Source organism: Mchenga conophoros, linkage group LG13, assembly GCF_057382185.1.
Source record: "Mchenga conophoros isolate Kocher_MC1m ecotype Shallow Benthic linkage group LG13, M_conophoros_male_GT1.1, whole genome shotgun sequence".
In the NCBI taxonomy this organism is placed as follows: Eukaryota; Metazoa; Chordata; class Actinopteri; order Cichliformes; family Cichlidae; genus Mchenga; species Mchenga conophoros.
In genome coordinates this window covers 4016673-4040910 of record NC_140538.1, presented here as the reverse complement: position 1 = coordinate 4040910, position 24238 = coordinate 4016673, and the positions used below count along the sequence as shown (strand labels likewise).

General features: G+C 42.8%; 2 protein-coding genes across 2 annotated transcripts; both read right to left on the bottom strand.

Annotated features, from left to right (window-relative positions):
• Positions 1-12442: 12442 nt before the first annotated feature.
• Positions 12443-16248, bottom strand: LOC146560704 (uncharacterized). Its single transcript, XM_085243174.1, has 3 exons — positions 16159-16248; positions 13201-13379; positions 12443-13061 (listed from the first exon to the last, which is right to left on the bottom strand). Exons 1-3 carry the CDS (start codon positions 16246-16248, stop codon positions 12443-12445), a joined length of 888 nt encoding a protein of 295 aa, XP_085099300.1.
• Positions 16249-19223: 2975 nt separating this feature from the next.
• On the bottom strand, positions 19224-22565 carry LOC146560703 (uncharacterized). The gene is made up of 3 exons (XM_085243141.1): positions 22177-22565; positions 20160-20335; positions 19224-20026 (listed from the first exon to the last, which is right to left on the bottom strand). Exons 1-3 carry the CDS (start codon positions 22240-22242, stop codon positions 19594-19596), a joined length of 675 nt encoding a protein of 224 aa, XP_085099267.1. The 5' UTR covers positions 22243-22565; the 3' UTR covers positions 19224-19593.
• Between the last annotated feature and the right edge of the window lie 1673 nt (positions 22566-24238).

The window sequence follows — 24238 nt, the reverse complement described above, 5'->3', positions numbered from 1 at the left end:
TAACATGGAATAGCCTGAATTGTGCTGGACGATCTGAAATTAAATTAATGTGATTTCTCTTAAAAACTAAAGTTAAAAATAAAAACAGATCTAAAGTTGGCACAGAATAACAAACAGTGGTGGTGAAGGGAGGGATCATGACAATATAAAAACACAATTTAAAGTCGATTGCTAACACTTGATTAAAACTCAAGAGGATTCAACTTGTTTTGTGAGTTCAGAGAAGTTTACAATTATTTGATTAACAATATATTTCAGTTAAACTAACTCTAATGTAAAATCTACTTTGCATTACTGATCTTGAAAACTTTACATGCCAATCTTTAAAAATGATTCAGAAATTGCTCATGAAATATCCCTGCACAGCAACAATAATTCCAAAAACTCCTCAGTGCAGCTTTAAATTATTCTTATAACCTTCATGTTTGCAAGTTAGGATTTTAGACTCTATGACAGGGCCATTCAATTACAGCTTATTGGGTCAGAGTTTCAGAGCAAGGAATTTAACTGGACCAGGAATTTTCTATTCCTCTCTTCAGGTAGAAATAATATGAACATGTATAAAATAAGTGTCGCCAGGACTTATTTTTTTGTCTCAGGACTGTTTCCAGCTGAACCGTTGGGTAAAATCTGCAATATGACAAGTTTGTCTTGAACGAGGAAGTTGTGGTAACAAACTTTATAATCTCCACCCCGTACTCACTGATGTTCAAACTCACAGACGCCCGAACATGAAGCCAGCGAGATTCAAGATATATTTTAATTTGACTATTAAACACATCACTGTGACACTGACACAAAGTTAACCACTGCACCACTGTACAGCCCAGTGCAGTACAATAAATTGGAAAAAAAAACAGGGGTAAATAAAATATTTATAAATCTATTGCCTTAAAAGTCCATTCTGTTTACTATTTACTTTAAAGCTTCAACTCTAAACACTGTGTAACTAAACACAGTCAGAGACGCACTGTGACAGAAAGCCTCTAAACCAGGTGTGCCCAATCCTAGTCCTCAAGCTCTACCGCCCTGCAGCTTTTAGTTGCATCCTTGTTCCGACACACACCTGAATGAAATGAATGGCTTGTTATCAGGCCTTTGCCAAACTTGATGGCATGCTGAAGAGGTAATCAAACTATTTGATTACGCTGTGTTGGAGTAGGGATGCATCTTAAAACTGCAGGACAGTAGCTCTCGAGGACTACGATTGGGCACCCCTGCTCTAAAACACTGAACCATTTGCAGCTCCATAACATAATTTAGTGGCCAAATATTGAATGTAGTCTGTTAAAGCTCGTTCAAATTGAATATTCAGCAATTAAAGACTTAAATGTCATTTACATTGAAAGTAACTCTATGACCAATGTGAAAGTGCAATTCTGCATCATAGACATAGCACAAAATTTTTGTTTAGCTTTTTCTGCATGTAAAGAAGCAGTGTGTGTGTCTCGTGTCTGTGTGTGTATTGCACATGGATAATAAAGTTTACTACAAAACATTCACAGGTGGTATGGTGGTTCATCCATTGTTCACTCATATTTTTGTGCTTTTGTTTGCAAAAACTAAAACCACAGGAGCATTTCTCACTGTTGTCCTATCTCAGCTAACATACCAAAAATGACGGAAAAAGAAGCACTTCGGCATGGTGGTTAGCGCTGTTGGCTAACATGGTCCATCACCTTTCTGTGTGGAGTTTGCATGTTCGACCTGTGTCCGCGTTGGCTTGTACCACGTAGTCCGGACAGTCCAAAGAAATCCAGTTAGTGGGGTGTGACTCAGGTCCAGAACGTATTTAGCTGGGCTTGGACCTTCCTCCCAGTTTTCTTTAATTAGGTCCAACACTCCCCGCAACTTACTGTAGAAGCCCCGTGGAGGCCTGGAGCACCTCTCGCACTGCAAACAGCAGAGGGTCTAACCAGTGATCCCAATTGTGTTCAATTGTGTGAATGAACTTACGAATCATGGACTTTAAATCCTTACTAAGTTGCTCCTCTAATGTGTCAGTCAGAGCATGGTAGATGCTGGTCTTAACAGATTTAATGCCCAATAATTCATACAGTTCTTTAGGTTTATGAGACATGAACAATGTGTCCTGGTCAGTCAGTATCTCTTTCGGGGTGCCAACTTGGGGGATGACCTGAAACAGTGTCCGTAACACATTCATTGCAGGAAATTCCAGGAAGGACGCATACCATTGGCACACATCTGCCCGCATGTGGCCAATAAAATCTTGCCATTATTAGCTTCAGAGTTTTGTCTTGTCCCATTTGTCCCACCATGAGGTTATAATAAGCCACCTGTAAAATAATTCCCCAGAGGCTTTTTGGCACCAACATCTGGGTGTGTTTCTCTTCCGTCCGACTGTCAGAACTCATCAATACAGCCGAACAATAATCAATACAAAATGTGGCTATGGTCAGCACTACTTCAGGATGTAGGCTTTCATCACAAGGTTGCTCTAGTGGAAAATCCCCTGTGGAGGGAATTACTGGAGGCGGCAGGTCTCACAAGAAGCCCGGCGAGCGTCTGGTGGAAAGGTCTTTGTCAGCGGGCACCATGGACTATTTCAAACTGTCTCTTTGACAAAGGGACATGGGCCCATCCTCCTTCAGGCCCACCACCTGCAGGAGGTGCTGCAAGGGTCGGCTACAATGTGTGCTGGGCGGCGGCCAGGAGCAGACTGATCCCTGGCTACCAAGACTAGCAATTGGGACATGGAATATCACCTCTCTGGCGGGGAAGGAGCCTAAGTGCATGAGTTTGTTCCAGAGCCCAAGCCCTGCATTGAGGTCAATGCACAGTACCTCTCAGTCTCCTGGAGAGGTGCTGGACTCTGTCTCAGTGTGGAGTTACCCTTGAAGAGAGGCAGTGGGTGTCCTAGTATCCCCTCGGCTTGCTGCCTGTATGTTGGGGTTTCTCCCAGTGGAAGAGAGGGTTTGTTCCCTGCGCCTTTGGGTTGGGGAATGGTCCTGACTGTTGTCTGGGGTTATGCACCTTTTTGGGGTCCCTGGGTGGGATACTTCAGGGTGCTCCACCTGGGGACTCTGTTGTCCTACTGGGCAATTACAGTGAGAGCTGGAGGGGCATGATTGGGAGGAATGGCCTCCCGGATCTGACCTTGAGCAGTGTTTTGTTGTTGGACTTCCATGCAAACCACAGTTTGGCCATAACGAAGACCATGTTTGAACAGAAGAGTGTCCACAAGTGCACATGGCACCAGGATGCTCTAGGCTGCAGGTTTTTCAATCGTATCACCAGATTAACTGAGAAATTGGATAAGAAATACTTTTACGTTATTCTTGTCTTATTCAAGTGTATCAGCATTCTGTTTGCCCAATACTTTGCGAGATAATTTCTTATGTTAGTTATTAATGAGTTACTGCCATTTATACTACACAAAGTAATTAAGCAAGAAACAATTAAATTAAACAAATGTTTTTGGTTTTCACGTTAGACGACAGAAATTTCAGCTTTTTTTTAACTAGTTTTAAAAAAGAAAAAAAAACCTCAAAAAAACTGGACAGTCTGGACAATGAGTTATAAGAAGTTTTTTTCTGCAGTTGTACACATTTATTCTTTACAGTTTAATTTCAAAGAATCGTGTTGACAGATTTTCTTTGCCACAGCAGAGTTTCTTTATCATACAGCCAGTGTTGGGGAGTAATGGAATACATGTACCGCCGTTACATATTTAAAATACAAAATATGAGTAACTGTATTCTGTTACAGTTACCGTTTAAAAAGGTGGTATTCAGAATACAGTTACTTTGTTGAAATAAAGGGATTACATGGAGGTCTTTTCCTGTTTCATATGTTAGGCTGTCCCCTCTCTATTTTTGGTAATTCCACACCCGTGGAAACCCAAACAAAGAACACAATAAGAGGCTCTAATGCCTGTCTCAATCTTGCATCTCATGATGATGTGAAGAAATATTTTTAAAAATGATTTAATAAGAAGGCAATAGGCAGCGTGTTACAGGCATCGCCCTAAAGAATGTAGCCTCATGGGCATCGTAGTCCGTGCTGCAGGGAGAATGGACTGCCATACCTGTTATGTGTCTGTGAGCGAGGGAGGGAGAAAAAGGTGAGTGGAAAAGTACGAGGTGTCACCGAGCAGAAACAGGAGCTGGAAGCATGTAAATCTAATAATAACCACTGCAGCCAAGAAGAGTGCCTGACGAGCCCAGTTGTAAGTAAGCTATTAAGACTCGACTGTACAGCGTGTTCGTGTTTTCCTCCGAAACAATAAGTCCCGTTGGAGCAGCCTTTCAACGCCTCTCTCTGTCTCTCGCTAGCACAGTTGACCTAGACAACAAAGTAAAGCTAGTTTTCGGCTACGAGCCCGACACGAACCCGACGTATTAGTCAGAGGTCCCTTTACTACGGTTCGGAGCCGCGGACCTTCAGTAATAGTAATAAATCACACAGCAATAGTACATTCATGTAGTTGTAAAAAAGCATGATAATATATATATATATATATATATATATATATATATATTTTTTTTTTTTTTTTTTTTTTTTTTTTTTTTCGCCTGTCCCATTTGGTTCTTTAGCCGTCAGAATTGTTGTCTGAAGACCAACAAGGATACCCAATGGATTTACTTTGCCAAATGGATCATCGTGGCATTGCCGTATTGGTCCATTTGGTCGATCTTTGTTTTTATTATTTATTATATTTTATTTTCAGATGTTACAGACGGGACAGACATGAGTGAGAGATAGGAAAGGGAGAAAGAAAGAGGAAGGAAAGGAAAAACAGAAGGGGAGAGGGACAGTGAGAAAGGGGGGGAGAAAAAAATAAAAATCTCCTGGATCACCTGTTGAGAGAAGAATAGAAAACAAGCAAAAAAAGACAAAAAACAAAACAAAAACAAAACAAAGCAACATACTAAACACAATAAAAAGAACTGAACTCAAGACAAACTTGTACAAAGCTTGAAGTTAGATCAGCTTTTAATGCAAAGGAAAGAATCATGAATCTACAACTAAACTTGGACGTTTCCATGGCACATTATCACCAGTGGCACTTCAAAGCCATGGTGTAGGTCATGGCCTGGTCCACATCAGACACATAATAAAGAAGCACTAATGGAAGTAGTAGAAGCAGTATGTGTGCACATGCTCATAAACATTGTTGAATAGTTTTTTTTTCTGACCGGTACCGGTCAGTGAGTCGTTTGGTACCGGGCTGCGAGAGTTGAGGCTCAGTTGTGAAATGTCTGGTTTTCAGGGTTTTTATCGGTTTTCAGCGTTATTTTGTTATCGTTTTTATCGTTAACTCGGTTTTCCTGGGTCTTTCCACATGTGTTATGAATAAATCTTCTTTTTTTCGGTACTGGTACTAGTTTTGTTTTGTTGTATTTATGACGAAATGACAGTGCTAAACTGTCATCACTAAAAGTCTATATTTTTTTGACTCGAATAAGTAAGTAAAATTCGATCTCCAGTGACATTATTGCACTTTACTTGTGCTGCACCAATAAAATATAATATGGTAAGAATTTATTATTTTATTCAACTATTCCTACACTATCAATGGGCTACTTTTGTAGTAAGATGAATTTACAGAGTGTAAGTGGAAAGTGTTTGATTGTCAGACTTTTGATTTTATCAGAATCAGAATCAGAATACTTTATTGATCCCTGGGGGAAATTATTTATTTGTGAGCATTTAAGCGACCACTTAATTTTAATGAAGACTCAACATCATCATTTTCTTTTTCTTTTTTTCTTTTTCTTTATCTAGCTCAGGGTCATGTTGGTGCTGGATCGTAGCCCAGCTGTCACTGGGCCAAAGGTAGGTAGGTCGGCAGTCTGTTGCTGGGCTAATTTTTATTTCTCTTCTTTTTTTATACATTTTTTTAAATTTATAATTTTATTTTAATTTAGTGTGGAATATACTAGGCACAGGTACACGCACACACAGGTCTTTATCGCCAAGTTCCACATTTATTTACACTTTCACACACTGATACTATCGCACAGAATGACAGCTGTCCATCCCAGCTGATGTGTGTCTCTTTTCCTCCTCTCCCGCTTCTCTCCGTCTCACTATAACACAGGGGAGGGAAACCATCATCAGTCCATAAACAACATCAGCTGTTCTTACCGGCCTCGCAGCGCCGCCCTGATGAGCCTTCCGCTCCACTCCTCCCCTGCAGCTGCGCCCGGGGCCACGCCCCCGCCACACACCCCCACCGCCCGTTCGAGGCCGGGGAGCCGTCCGGCCGAGCCAACTCCCCCCCCCGCGAGCGAGAGAGGAAATCGGCCACTGCCATCTGCGCCCCCGGCCTATGGATCACCTTGAACTTAAAGGGCTGCAACGCCAGATACCACCGGGTGATCCGGGCGTTGGCATCCTTCATGCGGTGGAGCCACTGCAGCGGGGCGTGGTCCGAACAGAGGGTGAATGAGCGTCCCAGGAGGTAATAGCGCAGGGAGCCGACTGCCCACCGGATGGCCAGGCACTCCTTCTCCACGGTGCTGTACCGGCGCTCGCGCTCTGCTAGCTTCCGGCTGATGTATAGGACAGGGCGGTCGGCCCCCCTTACCTGCTGGGACAAAACGGCTCCCAGCCCTCTGTCCGAGGCGTCAGTCTGCAGAACAAAAGGGAGGGAAAAGTTAGGAGTGTGAAGCAGCGGCTCCCCACAGAGAGCCTTTTTCACCTGCACAAACGCCGCCTGGCACGGCCCCGTCCACTGGACCAGATCCGGGGCACCCTTTCGAGTGAGATCGGTCAGGGGGCTGGTTAGCTGCGCAAACCCCGGCACAAAGCGACGATAGTAACCCGCCAACCCCAAGAACCGTCTCACCTCCTTTTTCGTCCTGGGGCGCGGGCAGGATGCGATAGCCGCCGTCTTCTCCACCTGTGGACGCACCTGCCCGCCCCCCAGGTGGTACCCCAGATACTGCACCTCCCTCCGTCCAACCGCGCACTTCTTCGGATTGGCCGTGAGCCCCGCCCCCCTCAGGGACTCCAGGACCGCGGCCACCCGCAGCACATGCTCCGCCCAGGTGTCGCTGTGGATGATCACGTCATCCAGGTAGGCGGCAGCATACGCTGCGTGCGGACGCAGTACCCGGTCCATGAGACGCTGGAAAGTGGCCGGGGCCCCGAACAGGCCAAACGGAAGTGTCACGAACTGGTACAAACCGTACGGAGTGGAGAAGGCCGTTTTCTCCCTGGCCTCGGCAGACAAGGGAATCTGCCAATAGCCCTTGGTTAAGTCCAGTGTCGTGAAAAAGCGGGCCGTGCCTAACCGGTCCAGGAGCTCGTCGACCCGAGGCATGGGGTAGGCATCAAAGCGTGACACTTCGTTCACCCTGCGATAGTCGACACAGAACCGTATAGACCCATCCTTCTTCGCCACCAGAACGATGGGGCTACACCAGGCGCTGTGCGACTCTTCTATTACTCCCATCCTCAGCATTTCCGCCAATTCCCTCTGCACGATTTTTCGCTTGTGCTCCGGGAGCCTGTAGGGCCGTGAACGCACCGTCACGCCAGGCTGCGTCACGAAATGGTGCTCGATGAGGGACGTCCGGCCGGGCAGGGGGGAGAACACGTCCGCAAAACGCTGTTGCAACGCGACAACATCCGCTCTCTGGGCCTGTGTGAGATGGTCATCACAAGGGAGGGAGGCGGGAATGATAGAATTTGGCACCTCAGGCCCCAACTCATCTCTCTCCTTCACCAAGCTCACCAGAGAAGCGGTTTCAACCTCTCGCCACAGTTTGAGGAGATTGAGGTGATAAATCTGCGCGGCTCCTCCCCTGTCCGACCGAGCGACCTCATAGTCCACGTCCCCGACTCGCCGTGTGACCACAAAGGGTCCTTGCCACTTGGCGAGCAACTTCGAGCTGGAAGTAGGGAGTAACACAAGCACTTTATCTCCCGGTGAAAATTGCCTGAGCCTAGCCCCTCTGTCATACAGGCGTTGCTGACGCTGCTGAGCCTGGAGCAAATTCTCCCGTGACAACCTCCCCAAAGTGTGGAGTTTTGCTCTCAGGTCCAACACGTACTGAATCTCATTTTTGGCGGGGCTCGGACCGTCCTCCCAGCTTTCTTTAATCAGGTCGAGCACCCCACGTGGCCTCCTGCCGAACAGCAGTTCAAAGGGAGAAAATCCCGTGGAGGCCTGGGGCACCTCCCGCACTGCGAATAACAGAGGGTCTAGCCAGTGATCCCAATTGCGTTCATCCTCGTTAATGAACTTCCGAATCATGGACTTTAAAGTCTTATTCAGCCGCTCCACCAGCCCGTCAGTCTGAGGGTGGTAGACGCTGGTCCGAATAGATTTAATGCCCAGTAATTCGTACAGTTCCCGCAGTGTACGAGACATAAACGACGTGCCCTGGTCAGTCAGTATCTCTTTCGGGATTCCGACTCGGGAGATGACCTGAAACAGTGCCTGCGCCACACTCTTTGCAGAGATGGTGCGCAGCGGAACTGCTTCCGGGTACCGCGTTGCGTAATCCACCAAGACTAACACAAAGCGGTAGCCGCGTGCACTCCGGTGAAACGGCCCGATGAGGTCCATGCCGATGCGCTCAAACGGGACCTCAATGAGGGGGAGAGGGCGCAGCGGCGCCTTCGGTATGGCCGGCTGGTTAACAAGTTGGCAGTCCGGGCAGGACGCGCACCAGCGGCGCACATCCGCTCGGATGCCCGGCCAATAAAATCGGGCCGTTATTCGCTCCAGAGTTTTCTCATAGCCCATATGCCCTGCCATGGGGTTATAGTGGGCCGCCTGGAAAAGCGTTTCCCGGCGGCCCTGCGGCACCAACAACTGGGTGTGTGTTTCCTCTGTCTGAGTGTCACGACTCACTCGATATAATCGGTCATTTAATAAGACGAAACGCGGGTAGGTCTGCGCGGCCTCAGGGCGCACCACGTGACCATCAATAGCCATCACTTGGTCAAAGGCTGAGCGTAGGGTGCCGTCACGAGACTGCTCCAGTGGGAAATCACCCATGGGGGACACTTCCGGGGCCGGCGGGACGTCCCGTGAGGGACCCGCCGGCTCCTCCCCCCCGGAGTCAGTGTCGGACGACCCCGCGTCACCGCTGAACGCCGCGCACACGCTACACCCCGCTTCCGGTCGTGATCGCACCCCCGCGTACTGTCCCAGTAGCTGATGAAACCCCGGCCAATTGGTACCCAGAATCAGGGGGTGCGACAGGCGCGGGCTAACCGCCGCCGTTACTCTATGCGTTTTGCCCTTATACTTTAATAACAGCGGCACTATGGGATACCTGTGAACGTCACCATGCACACACCTCACCTCCACCCATTCTGCCTCCAGCAATGCCCCGGGGCGAACCAAGCTTTGGTGTACGAGGGTCTGCGTGCAGCCCGTGTCCACCAACGCCTGGCGTATACCCCCTCGAGTCCTTACCGGAATACTGTATGTCCCTCCTGGACCGGGGGAGGGTGCTGGGGCGCCAGCAACACGAAACACCTGCCCCACTTCCATAAGCGGACAATCCCTCCTCAGGTGCCCCGGCTGCCCGCACTTCCAACACTCCGGCCCCGGCGTCTGTGCTGCTCTCCGTGGCTCGGGGGCGGCTCCACTTGGCTCGGCTGCCCTGGACAGCACCAATGCCGCGAAAGGGTTAGTGGGGCTCAGCGCCGGCAGCCGCTCTGCCTGCCCTGGTGCCGGCACACGGCGCCTCGGGGCCGGCACCGGGGCCTGTTTGTTCGGCCTCTGTCCGGCGTCCCCGGGTTCCCCTGCTCCAGCGGCAAGGTGGTCCTCCGCCAGCGTCACCGCTACCTCCAAGCTTGCGGGCCGGTGGCACCGGACCCATCTCGCCGTCTCCGCTGGCAATCCCTCCGTGAACTGCTCCAGCACCACCTTGTCCACCAGCTTCGTCTCCCCCTCCGATGTTCCCGGTTGCAGCCAGCGTACCGCCGCGTCGCGCAGCTGCCGGGCCCAGGCGAATGGTCGGTCCGTTGTAGCCAGCCGACAGGCCCGGAACCGCCGGCGGTGGTCTTCGGCGGTGAGCCCTAGCCTGTCCACCACCGCCCGGCTCACGTCCGCGAAGCTGCTCCTCGACGCCGGAGGCAGACTCAGGGCCGCTGTTTGTGCCTCCCCGGACAGCAGGGGGAGCAGCCGCGGAGCCCACTCCTCCCGCGGCCATTGGCAAGCCTCCGCCGTGGCACGGAAGGTCTCCAAAAAAACCTGTGGGTCGTCCCCGTCCCCCATCCGGGGCACCGCCACCGACAGTGGCGAGGGCTTCGGCGTGGCAGCGGCCCCGACCAGCCGCTCCAGAACTTGCGTCTGCCGGTCCGTCTGCTCCCGCAGCGCGGCCAGGTGGGCACGCTGGTCGGCCGCCTGATCCCGGCTCATCGTCGCCATCTCCGCCAGCATCTGCGCCAAGAATTGCAGAGGCTGGGCGGGTGGCGCGGCCTGTGGGTCGGACATTTCCCCACCGGCACTTTCCTGGGTTTCGGCACCACTTGTGGAATATACTAGGCACAGGTACACGCACACACAGGTCTTTATCGCCAAGTTCCACATTTATTTACACTTTCACACACTGATACTATCGCACAGAATGACAGCTGTCCATCCCAGCTGATGTGTGTCTCTTTTCCTCCTCTCCCGCTCCTCTCCGTCTCACTATAACACAGGGGAGGGAAACCATCATCAGTCCATAAACAACATCAGCTGTTCTTACCGGCCTCGCAGCGCCGCCCTGATGAGCCTTCTGCTCCACTCCTCCCCTGCAGCTGCGCCCGGGGCCACGCCCCCGCCACATTTAGTTTTTTGCTTTTTGCCAAATCTTTTAATTGTTCACACACTCACAGACATAAAAAGATGTGACATACTTACATACCGCACAACACACACAGCAGAAGAACAGTGTGGTCACGGGAAGGAAGAAGCAGATATTGATCCATATCAGGACTCCCAACATCTCTGTCTGACTTTCTGTGTGGTGGAGTTGCTGTAGATGAATTTTCTACTCTCTTTTCACCTGAAAAAAAAACAAAACAATGTGAAACAGCAGGTGGTGAAAATGATTCACTGGTTTGCTCTAAATGCTGGAAAAACACTGAGTTCCTCCAAATGACCCTCCTCAAACTCGTGCTTTTTTCTGTTTGACCTAACATACATGTGTGGGAAAAGTCATGCTGAATATCTAAACGTATATAGACTTGGTACAGTGTTGCCAAGCCTATATAGGTTTGGCTTCCCAAATGGAAAAGAAATAGTAAAAACTTATAAAATACTTGCATCAGATGTGGCCTACTTCATATAGTGAATCATAAAAGACTTATATGATTTACTCATGAAAGTGGCCACTTTCATATATTGTTTTATGAAGTATCCAAAACGTACAAGTTTTATTTATATAATTTTTCTAGGGATCTTATATCTGTTTTCACTCTTGTATGCTTTTCATACAAGTTTCACACATGACAGATACAAACTTTATAACATTTATATATTTTTTTCGTATGGGTTTCATGCAGCGATGTGCACATGTTGTCACAAGACCTCAGCAGATACCCCTGTTTGTTAATTGTCTGGCCGGTTATATTAAGTAAACCTTACTTGTGTTTTTGTTTAACTGGCTCAATGGTTGGGTCCTGTTTAGTAACCACTATTTGAGATTATTTTTTATTTTAAAAATCACAATCACAATTTTATCACAATTGTTACATCTTTTTTTTTTCCACTTAAAATTCTATTAAAAAATATTGCATCTTGGATCTTGTGGTTTATGGCCTGGTCTTGCACGTAATGTGAACAGTGTGCAAATAGTAAATCTTAAATAGCCAAGGACTGTGTCCTACGTGAATCTGTTGAGTTTCCCTTCCCTCGGGTCTTGTCATGTCTGATTTCTCCCAGCTGTGCTCCCCTTCTGTGTCTCATTCCCCTCATTATTCCCCAGTGTATTTAAGCCCTGTGTTCCTCTGTGTTAGTGTTGTGTCGTCCGTCATGGCTGTGTTTCTCTGTGTGGTTCCCTGTGATATCCCAGTTTAGTTAAGTTAATTAAATGTTAATTTAAATGCTCATAAAGGATCATAGCTTCCAAGGACAGTTTTTATTTATTTTTGATAATTCAAAGAAGAGTATAACAAATGAGGAAAATATCAGGTATTTCAGATTCAGTTGAAACTTAAATAAAAAAAATTTACACATAAAAAAACTGCAACCAAGAAAACATCTTACAACAATAACATTAATATTACATTACACTGTGTCATAACTCAACAGATCAGAGGAAATTAAAATGTCACTGTGAGGGAAACCAAAGTTATCCAGACAATTAAACAACAATATAAGTGAGCATGATATTTTCACAAAAAAACAAAGTAAGGTGGATATGATAATTAAATGACTTTTAAACTGATAATCATCAAAATACTCAACAGAACAATTCTTACAGCCTGAGGCTTCAGCCGAAGAAATATTTTGGATTGTTTTTACTTATCTCACACTTTCTAATTCCTCTTCATCTTCCCTATCATGTGACCCTGTTTCCTCGTTTCCTTCATCTCTGACTACATGATCTGACCTGTCTGTGCTAACATCAGTCACATCTCCTGTGTTGTTGCTCTCCATACTGCAACAGCACAGACGTGCCAGCAGCCTGTCAATGGGCCCTTTACACATGAAGGCAAACAGAATCAAGTCCAACAATGAACTTAAAAGAAATAGGATCATAGTGATAAAATCAGTAGTTGTGACAGAGTGAGGTGAATAAAAAGTCAAATTTAGTAGACGCAAGTTAAGAGTTAATAGAATGACTGCAGGAAGGTTTATGAGAAAGTAATTAAGCAGCAACAGAACCAAGGTTCCTACAGTTCTTCGTTTTTCTTCAGTGGGCACTGAGGTGGCAGCAGGCAGAGCTTTAAGTGTCCCAGCGAGACAGAAGATGAACAGGGGGGCAGGGAGGGCGGCATAAATAATTAAACGTACAAATTCATATAAAAATACAGCAAGAGCAACACTAACAATACAAAGGACCCAGACCAGAACACAGACCAGTACAGAACCCTCAGTTTGTCTGAGGCAGTCCAACAGTGGGCAGGCGATGAAACAATACCTGCAACACAAAAGAGAGATTATGAGAGTACAGAACATAACAATGCTTCAGTATAATATTCAGAGACATGTAAGTACACACACACACACACACACACACACACACACACACACACACACACACACACACACACAGGTACCTTTCCAAAGCAATCAACAACCTGAAGTAAAGACTGGCCGTCACAGCAAAATAGTAAATGAAACGTTCAATGTTGTCGTAATGCATTATAGCCTCCCAAAAGAACATCATGCTGTGCTGGATCAGAAGGGAGATGATAAGGTTTGTGTAATAGATGACAGGAACCTGATATCTTCGCCCCTGCAGGAAATATTAATTGAAACCACATTAATACAATGTTTAAAATGAATAAATAAAATGAAAGTGTAGATTAATGCATATAAATGAATGAATATTTATTTTACCTATTATAAAGAGGTAAAATATAAAGCAAGTGAAATATTTTACTAGTACGTCAGAAAACGTACAAGTAATGATTTATCTTATAATATATATTTTTTGTAATTAATTATTCACACACCTCAAAATAAACACAAATTTCAGGCTGTTATAGTGAAATGGATTCCCAACAGAAACAAAAACAATATTTGAGCACAGCACTTTCTTGCTTCATCACAATACAACCAAAATACAAGACATGTACTAAATATTTGTTATTTAACTTTTAACTCAGTAAGTAAAATTAATTCTGTTATATTTATAAAAGTCAGTTCCAGAACAGACAAGCAAAAAAAAACTATTAAAACCCCAAAACACTGTATATATAATTATGTATTGCTGTTAATAAGAATATTACAGAGAATTATCACACTTATCTTAAGATATACAGTGGGGCAAAAAAGTATTTAGTCAGCCACCGATTGTGCAAGTTCCCCCACTTAAAATGATGACAGAGGTCAGTAATTTGCACCAGAGGTACACTTCAACTGTGAGAGACAGAATGTGAAAAAAAATCCATGAATCCACATGGTAGGATTTGTAAAGAATTTATTCGTAAATCAGGGTGGAAAATAAGTATTTGGTCACCTCAAACAAGCAAAATCTCTGGCTCTCACAGACCTGTAACGTCTTCCGTAAGAAGCTTTTCTGTCCCCCACTCGTTACCTGTATGAATGGCACCTGTTTGAACTCATCTGTATAAAAGACACCTGTCCACAGCCTCAAACAGTCAGACTCCAAACTCCGCCATGGCCAAGACCAAAGAGCTTTCGAAGGACACCAGGAAAAGTATTGTAGACCTGCACCAGACTGGGAAGAGTGAATCTACAATAGGCAAGCAGCTTGGTGTGAAAAAATCAACTGTGGGAGCAATCATCAGAAAATGGAAGACATACAAGACCACTGATAATCTCCCTCGATCTGGGGCTCCACGCAAGATCTCATCCCGTGGGGTCAAAATGATCATGAGAACGGTGAGCAAAGATCCCAGAACCACACGGGGGGACCTGGTGAATGACCTGCAGAGAGCTGGGACCAAAGTAACAAAGGTCACCATCAGTAACACACTACAACGGCAGGGAATCAAATCCCGCAGTGCCAGACGTGTTCCGCTGCTGAAGCCAGTGCATGTCCAGGCCCGTCTGAAGTTTGCCAGAGAGCACATGGATGATACAGCAGAGGATTGGGAGAATGTCATGTGGTCAGATGAAACCAAAGTAGAACTTTTTGGTATAAACTCAACTTGTCGTGTTCGGAGGAAGAAGAATACTGAGTTGCATCCCAAGAACACCATACCTACTGTGAAGCATGGGGGTGGAAACATCATGCTATGGGGCTGTTTTTCTGCCAAGGGGACAGGACGACTGATCCGTGTTAAGGACAGAATGAATGGGGCCATGTATCGTGAGATTTTGAGCCAAAACCTCCTTCCATCAGTGAGAACTTTGAAGATGAAACGAGGCTGGGTCTTCCAACATGACAATGATCCAAAACACACCGCCCGGGCAACAAAGGAGTGGCTCCGTAAGAAGCATTTGAAAGTCCTGGAGTGGCCTAGCCAGTCTCCAGACCTCAACCCCATAGAAAATCTGTGGCGGGAGTTGAAAGTCCGTGTTGCTCGGCGACAGCCCCAAAACATCACTGCTCTCGAGAAGATCTGCATGGAGGAATGGGCCAAAATACCAGCTACTGTGTGTGCAAACCTGGTAAAGACCTATAGTAAACGTCTGACCTCTGTTATTGCCAACAAAGGTTATGTTACAAAGTATTGAGTTGTATTTTTGTTATTGACCAAATACTTATTTTCCACCCTGATTTACGAATAAATTCTTTACAAATCCTACCATGTGGATTCATGGATTTTTTTTTTCACATTCTGTCTCTCACAGTTGAAGTGTACCTCTGGTGCAAATTACTGACCTCTGTCATCATTTTAGGTGGGGGAACTTGCACAATCGGTGGCTGACTAAATACTTTTTTGCCCCACTGTATCTATATTAAGTGTTGACTGTTTTGCTGTATAATAACAACATAGTCAGGTGCAGAGGTCACTGAATGGTCTGAAAATCTGAGGCTTAAATTTAGACACATCATGTGTTTTTCTTCTTTAGTCAAACTGCAAACATGTTGAACGTCTACGGGAGATTTAGTCGAACAATACTCTTACATATTATCAAAGCACCAAAAGACAACTATTAATCCCATCAATCCCAGGAATTTAGAGAATAATTTCTGATTAGTAGTGAAGCTGTCGGCACATGATTGGTTTTAATGAGTCTCATATATTCACTCATCTGTATCTCAAAAGCCCAACAGTTAACATGGGATGAGCTAATTTTATGACATGACTGTATCTGGTTCAGTGAACTTCCCATTATTACACTTTACTTTTGCTGCACCGATAAAATACAATATGTTAAGAATTTATTATTTTATTCTACTATTCCTACACTGTCGACTATCAATTGACATTCAAGTTTATGTCAGCTGTCAAAGGTCGGGTATATTCCAGGCAGCTCAGCACTCTATTGCTGGGTTTTTATTTCTTTTCTTTTTTATATATTTTATTTTATTTTTGCTTTTTGCTGAGTTTTTTAATTGTTCACACACTCACATAAAAAGATGATACATATTTACGTACCGCACAACACACACAGCAGAAGAACAGTATGGTCACGGGAAGGAAGAAGCAGATATTCACCCATGTCAGGACTACCAACATCTCCCACATGACTTTCTGTGTGATGGAGTTGATGCAGAAGAATTTTCTACTCTCTTTTAAACTGAAAGAAAAAAATATGTAAAAGAAACTCATCAAACTCGTGTTTTTTTTTCTAAAATACATGTATTGTATAATAGTAGAAGCCTCAGTTCAAATCATTCAAAAATTGATGGCTATGACATGTATTGCATCAATAGAAATAAAAAAAGGGGAGGGGGTGTTGCCTTGTACACTGATAATAATTACAAATGTAGAATCATCATCGAACTGTCTCTAGCACTGGATAACATAATGGAGTGCATAACTATTGAAATAGAAGCTGAAAAGTCAAAGAATCTGCAAATCAGCTGTATCTACAGGACCCGTGGATAAAAACGTTCACAGAGGAAGTGCTGAAGATATACAATCCCATTAACAACATGAAAATGACATTTTATGTGGTGATTTCAATATAGATTTGTTGAATCCAACTGTGAACAGTGCCATCACTGATTTCATCCACACAATGTACAGCATTAGTCTTTATACCTTAATCCGCTGTCCAACAAGAATAACCTCACATAGTGCTACACTTGGCGATAATATTTTCACTAATGTTGTTGACAGGAATGTTCTAAGTGGATTAATAATAAATTAATTAAATGACCATCTACTGGTTTTTGCAACAGTACAGGGCTACGCCAGGATTAACAGATGTGAACCTAATAAGAAATTAATTAGACTTAAAACTCAAGAAGGAATTTGCTCAACAACCAAGACTGGACAGTACTAAATAATATTGTAAATAAAGGAACTAAAGGATTGGAATATCTAAATAACTTTCAAGTACAAAATACAAGGACTAATGACATAAAACAAATTGCAAATGGTTTTAGTTATTTTTTTCTTGATGTTGGTCCTGGCTTGGCTAAAGAAATTTTGTGGTTAGTTGCTGGACTCATGAAATTAACAAACTGCAGGAAAATCACTGGAGTTATAAGAGGCAGACAACTACACACACACACCACGTGTATGCTTTTGCTATTTATTGTGGTTTAACCTGTCGAGGACAAAAATGTACAGAAAATTCTGCATCAAGCCTTGAAATCTTAGCTTTCCTACTTTTGTTAACCCTGGATTGGTGGCATGGTGATTAGTGCTGTTGTCTCACAGCAAGAAAGTCCAGGGTTCAAATTCACTGTCTGGCTAGTTTACAGTTGTTTCTCTCTGGGTATTCTGGTTTCCTTCCACAGTTAAAAGTCATGCAGTGTTTGTTTCCATGTGATTGACTGGTGAGCTGTCCAGGGTGTACCCTGCCTCTTACCCTATCACTTCAGGGTTATGCCCCAGCACCCCTGCAACCCGGATGGTAGTTGTAGATCAATTCACTTTGTATTTTAACCAGACTCTTAGACTTTGTTGAACATTATGTAACATGAAGATGACCTGTAGTATTTAAGTGAATAAGTGAAGTGAATAAGGGGGCAGGAACAGGAAAAGTGTAAACTTCATCCTACTCCTTTTCGAGCACACACATTCTGTAGACATGGATATATACAAGAGAACTTGATGATTATTAATTTTTGTTTGTTTGTTTTTTTCTCCTGTTATTTCAATTATATTTGCATGTTCGAAATAAAATTCTATCTATCTCTCTAACTTCAAGTATAATGATAATAAAAATAATTGTAAACATTGTCTCTACTTACCTGAGGACTGCTTTCAGATGAAACTGTGGGTAAAATGTGTAATATGATGAGTTTGTCTTGAACATGGAAGTTGTGGTGGCCTAATTAACACCCCACCCCCACAGACATGTGGTCACACTCAACATGCAGATGGTTTATTTTCAGCATAGAAACAACTTTTTTTTTCTCTCCAAGATGTAGCCCACATTCAAGTTTAGTATGCACCAATCAGTTGATCTGTGCTGTTTTATAAACCTAACATAGTGGCTACATGAAACTAATAATGCAAAGTAAGGAAAAGTAAACATTTTATTTATGATACTTTTTCATTTTTTGCTTTGTTAAAAATCTAAATAGTTATCAGTTATTTATTGATAGCTCTCATTGTTAAAACACCTAAAAGATTAATTTTCAATCCACTTTTTCATATGATCTGTGTTCCCATGTGTGTACTATTAACCCTTAGTGATTGCTTTAGGTTGTTTATAAACCCAGTGATCAGCAGTTTGTGGTGTTGCCAGGCAGAAATAGAAATATTTCAACATGAACACGGTCCTGCATAGATGACTGACATATTGAGATACTTTTATATGGTAGGCCTGTTTGGGATTCAAACTATCAACTGACAACATAAATGTATCTGTGAGGAGTTTACTGTGGTCATAGATGACAGCAACAACAAGCAATTTTCTCATAGACTTTAATTTTACATCTTTATGAAACCAGAGAACTGCCACCTGTTGTCCTTTATTAAATGTAGGACCCATAATGGATGAACAATTTGTAACTGCAAAAAATTAGACAAAGCAATTTTTTCAACCTAGATTTGTTTTATTTCATCAATAAAAAAAAAAAATACAGTGTCTCATATCACCAGTTGCAGTTAACTGAACTAAATAAATATTATTTACAGGAATGTAAATCTTTTTCATTACATCTTTAAAAACACTGAACATACAAAGACTTCTTTATGAATTTTAACAATTGTACAAAACTCTTATCCACGTCACACATCACAAGTAATCTTGCTGTTTGTTCAGTCCAGTTATTAACAACAAAGGAGAGATGATGACATTAAGTCGCTGGCTCTTGCTACAATATATGAACTTGTGGGGAAGCAGCTTCATCACTGAACTCACTGTCATCAGCTACAATCGCAGGATTGTCTTGGCTGCATATACATATATAATCTACATAACAAATAGTACAATATTATTTCTAATACTCGGTATACCAGAGGAAATTGAATTGGTAATGTGAAGGACCAAAAAAATATAATATATTGATAGTAAAATAGTAAAATAGAGCTATATTTTACCATTTTTTATGGAATAAATGATTCCATAAAAAAATGTAAATTAAAAAATCCAATTCAATTCTTAAAACGTTACAGAGAACTGAAAACATTATTTGGACATGTTGTAGAAACAAAGAAAGATGATGTGGCAAACAAAATTACAAGCAAGAAAAAGGTAAAAACATTAAAACCTAATGTGGGAAACTAATTTTTAAAAAAAGAAGAAGATTTGAACATCTTTAATCCTGGGATATAAAAAGTGTCCAAAGCAGTTTATAAAATCAGTTTTAAAACTATTTAGACAGACACTCCAGCAGCCTGTCAATGCATCCGTTCTGCATAAAAGAAAAAGAATCAAGTCCACATCAGCCCACCTGTCTGTGCTGTCAGTCACACTCTTCCATCAGCTGAGCACAGACATGCCAGCAGCTTGTCAATGCATCCTTTTCGCATGAAAAGAAACAGAATCAGGTCCACAAAAGGACTGAGCAAAAAAAAGATGATAAAGACGTCATGAGAGGTGATTGTGGGAACGATTAATAGAAAGTAGTAAAAGAACAACAGAGTTAAAATTCCTAGACTTCGACGTTTCTCCTCAGTGGGCACTGAGGTGGCAGCAGGCAGGGCTCTGAAGGTCCGAGCTAAGCAGAAGATGAACAGGGGGCCTGGGAGGGCAGCATAAATAATTAAACGTTCTAATTCATCTAAGACTATGGCAAGAGGGACACTGACTATACAAAAAGCCCAGACAAGGACACAGACCAGCACAGAACTCCTTGTTTCTTTGAGGCAGTCCAACAGTGGATATGCGATGTGAAAACACCTGCAACAGAGGAGAGACACTAATTTGTATCATCACAGTGTAGAATAATATGATTCTGACTGTAAGGATGCTTCACAGTAAAATATAATGTTCAGAGACATGCAGGTACACACACTAAAAGACGAACAGGTACCTTTCCAGAGCAATGCACATCCTGAAGTACAGACTGGCCATCACACACGAGAGGTGAATAACAGCAGGTATGCTACTTCCTATTCTTAATAACCAAACAATCATTATGCAGATCTGGATTACATTAGAAGTGAGGAGGTTTGTGTAATAGATGACAGGGACTGGACTCCTTTGCACCTGCAGGAAATATAAATTAATATTTAAAATAACAATAAATAAATGCAGGAATAAACATGACATTGTTTATTATGTTATTATGCTCTCAGGCACCAGAAGGAGACTAATTTACAAAACAATCAACTTTTCTTTTAGGTTGTTGAAAACTTTTTAAAATCAAAGTGTCTCTTGACTTCCTTGCTTTTCAGACTTTTATCTGATGTCAAAACTTCTCTTTTTTAAACGTTCTTATGGTTGAAACTGCTGGTGCATGTAAAGCAACAGAGGACAAAATACTCAGTCGGGTTACTTCACAACACTACATGCTTCCATGTTTTCTGCCCACAGGGTTTCTCTGTAACACTGTGAAAAAATAAATTACTGCACATTTAGAGGAACAGTTTGTCACTAGGATGGTATCTGTACTGCCGAGGTGCAGCTGATGGAGGTTCTTATGGCTCGTTCACTAAAAAGAAGAAAGTTTGTTTGGCTCCAAATCGGCTGATCAAAGCTTTTGTTTCTTAAATTAATTTAAAGTCAAATTATTTGTAAACTAAATGATTAGTATGCAAAAGATAGAGTGCTACAAAAAAAAAAAAAAAAAATACAAAAACAAATAATTAATAAAAGGTCCAGTCTCTGATAGTATGTATAATATTTATAAGCTTTTAACTTTTCAACTATTTGGATTGAAACAACAGAGAATCACACAAGAAAATAGAAATAAAATATATGTTTATATCATCATTTTGATCATTGTTAATGTATTATTATTATTATTATTATTATTATTATTATTATTATTATTATTATTATTATTATTATTATTATTATTATGAGGAGACAGGCTGGGGAGAAGAAATAGAAGACACCCAGCAGAGGGCCTTGGGTCAGAATCAAACTCTGCTGCTCATTTAGCTTATTTGTGGGATGTGGGCATTTTCTCGACCCGTGAGCTAAATCGCACTAAGCTTGAACTCAGGTGTGAGGAACTATTTAATTTTAATGATCCTTAATAAAGGTCATTGCAGCCCTTCCTTGTTATTTATGTATTTATTTCACTAAATCTACAATTTATCCCATTTTTTATGTTTATTTAAGCGTTGTCTGACAGTATGTTTGCCGCAGCAATTTCCTAATTTTGTAAACCTGCTCAACATTTGGCAATAAAACCCTTTTTGATTCTGATCCATCTTTTTCTGCTTATCTGGGGATGGGTCGCGGGGGCAACACCTCACCCAGGAGGTGCCCAGGAGGCATCCTTGTCAGAAGCTCGAACCACCTCAATCGGCTCCTTTCGATGTGGAGGAGCAGCGGCTCTGAGCCTCCTCCCGGATGGCCGAAATCTTCACCCTATCTCTAAGAGAGAGGACGCCCTTTTCTGCTGTTTGTATCCGCGATCTTGTTATTTCGGTCACTACCCTCTCAATTTACCGGTCGATCTACGTCCCTACCCACACCTCACGAGCTGTGGGTAGGGACGTAGATTAACTGTCTGCTCTCTCTTCACAACAGACCGGAGCAGCGTCTGCATCACTGCAGCCGCAGCACCAATCCGTCTGTCGATCTCCCTTCTCCCGTCACTCATGAACAAGACCCCGAGATACTTAAACTCTTCCATTTGGGGCAAGAACTCGTCCCTGACCCGGAGTGGGCACTCCACCTTTTTCCGGCTGAGGACCATGGCCTCAGATTTGGTGGTGCTGATTCTCATTCCCACCGCTTCACACTCAGCTGCGAACTGTTCCAAACCGAACTGGAGGCCATCGCCCGATGAAGCCAACAGAACCACATAATCTGCAAAATCTGCTTTCATCTCTGCTTCAAATTATTCACAAAGAAAAAAGTTATTATTTACTTACCACATAACACACACAGTAGATCATCAGTATGGTCAAAGGAAGGCAGACACATGTGTCGATCCACATAATCACTTCAAGGACTTTCCGAAACCCGGGCAAAGATACTGTGATAGGGTTGTGTTGGAATCTATACCAATGCACTTTGTTTGTGTGGCAAAGCAAAAAAATAAAAAAAATAAATAAAAAAAAAACATTGTTAACATTGTTCAGTCATGAAATTACTGATTGTAGGTAAACAAGCAGCAACGCAATAATAATAACATGGAGCAGCCCGAATTGTGCTGGAGAATGTTGGCACAGAATAACAAACATTGGTGGTGAAGGGAGGGAGTATGAAAGTATAAAAATAACACTTTAAAGTCGATTGCTAACACTTGATGTCTGTGTCGTGTATGTAAGGTCGGGGGGCGGGTCCATTCCACTGCAGGGCAACCCGCATGTGGCGAATAAAATTTGAACTTGAACTTGATTAAAACTCAACTGGATTACACTTTTTTTTTGTGAGATCACAGAGAAGTTAACAGCTATTTGATTAACCATAAATTTCAATTAAAATAACTCTAAAGTAAAAATTTACTTTGCATTTCTGATCTTGAAAACTTTACATGCCAATGTTTAAAAACGACTCACAAATTGCTCATAAAATATCCCCGCACAGCAACAATGAAAACAAAAACACCTCGATGCAAATTTTCAGAGCGATGAAATTGGCTGGACCAGGAATTTTCAGCTCTCAGTAAGAACATGTTGTGATGAACCAACACAAATGTACTGAAATAAATCTAATTCAGTTCTGTCAAAGCTATCAGTGCACTAACCATAGCAGTAATACATATGAATACATCTACTGCTGCAGGCTCTGTTTTAAATCAACATGTGTGATTAGGCTGCATGGTTCACATTGCACATTGTGTTGCTATGCAGGCTACAGTTACGCTGACATTCTGTGGGAGAAGTTATTTATATTAATTAGTCAAATAGATCGAGGAGGTACAGTTAGTGCATTACCAACACACACATTCACAAAAAGCTGCTCACTCCAAGCACAAAAGAAAAGAAGGTAGTGACTTTAATAAACTATCTCCAGATGTTCTAATTCAGTCAGTTTCTATGTTTTTTATAACTATTCCTCTCTTCAGATAGAAATAATATGAACATGTATAAAATAAGTGTCGCCCTTACTTGTCTCAGGACTGTTTCCAGCTGAACCGTTGGGTAAAATCTGCAATATGACAATTTTGTCTTGAACGAGGAAGTTGTGGTAACAAACTTTATAATCTCCACCCCGTACTCACTGATGTTCAAACTCACAGATGCCCAAACATGAAGCCAGCGAGAGTCAAGATATATTTTAACTTAAATGATCAGTACAACAACTAAGCTGCATCGTTTCTGTTCTGCTGATGGTTTTATTTTGCTTTACAGTCACAAAAGCACATGCATTTTAATCAAGATTTTTACTCAGTCCAACTGTTGCCTAAACCAAAACTCAGATCCAGCAAACTTAAAATATCAGGGATTAAAAACGTTGTGACAGCAAACATGACATCAGCTCCTGTGACTGTTAGTAAAAGTTTTTATTCAGGTAGAAATCTGGTCTCAAAGGTGTTTCCATGGCACATTATCAGCAGTGGCAGTTTAAAGCCACGGGGCAGCTGATGGCCTGATCCCCATGAAGTAGACAACCAAAAAGCTCTAATGTCTCTTTATACATGTGACAGTGTTTTTACACAAGCTAGTACACATTGTTGAATAGTATCTTTATAACAGGTTATAGAGGGAGGCAAAAGTAGTCGTCTCTTTACTACAATCATCGAGTGGATAACAGTAAACTGATTAAAGAAGAACAGAATCTGCTGCTCTTTGAAAAATAAATAAATTCTGGCAGTATTCATTTAAATAACCATATAAATGAATTACAGCTAAAATTAAATCTGTATTTCAGTTTCAAACTCTGAAACTCTGAGCTTCTTTTTGATAAAAAGTAAGAGACTTTCCTTCTTATAGGAATAATTATTAGAACATCACTTGTGAATTAAAGCTGGAAATACTCCCAAACAAA

Bases quoted from the DNA above. Each gene is read 5' to 3' on its own strand.
- LOC146560704 (XM_085243174.1), bottom strand. From the start codon at position 16,248: ATGTGGGAGATGTTGGTAGTCCTGACATGGGTGAATATCTGCTTCTTC. The intron at 13,380-16,158 runs GTACGTAAATAT...TATTTCCTGCAG, and splicing joins TCTGCTGTGTGTGTTGTGCG to GGGCGAAGATATCAGGTTCC. The intron at 13,062-13,200 runs GTACCTGTGTGT...TTTGTGTTGCAG, and splicing joins TTGTTGATTGCTTTGGAAAG to GTATTGTTTCATCGCCTGCC.
- LOC146560703 (XM_085243141.1), bottom strand. From the start codon at position 22,242: ATGTGGATCGACACATGTGTCTGCCTTCCTTTGACCATACTGATGATC. The intron at 20,336-22,176 runs GTAAGTAAATAA...TATTTCCTGCAG, and splicing joins TCTACTGTGTGTGTTATGTG to GTGCAAAGGAGTCCAGTCCC. The intron at 20,027-20,159 runs GTACCTGTTCGT...CCTCTGTTGCAG, and splicing joins ATGTGCATTGCTCTGGAAAG to GTGTTTTCACATCGCATATC.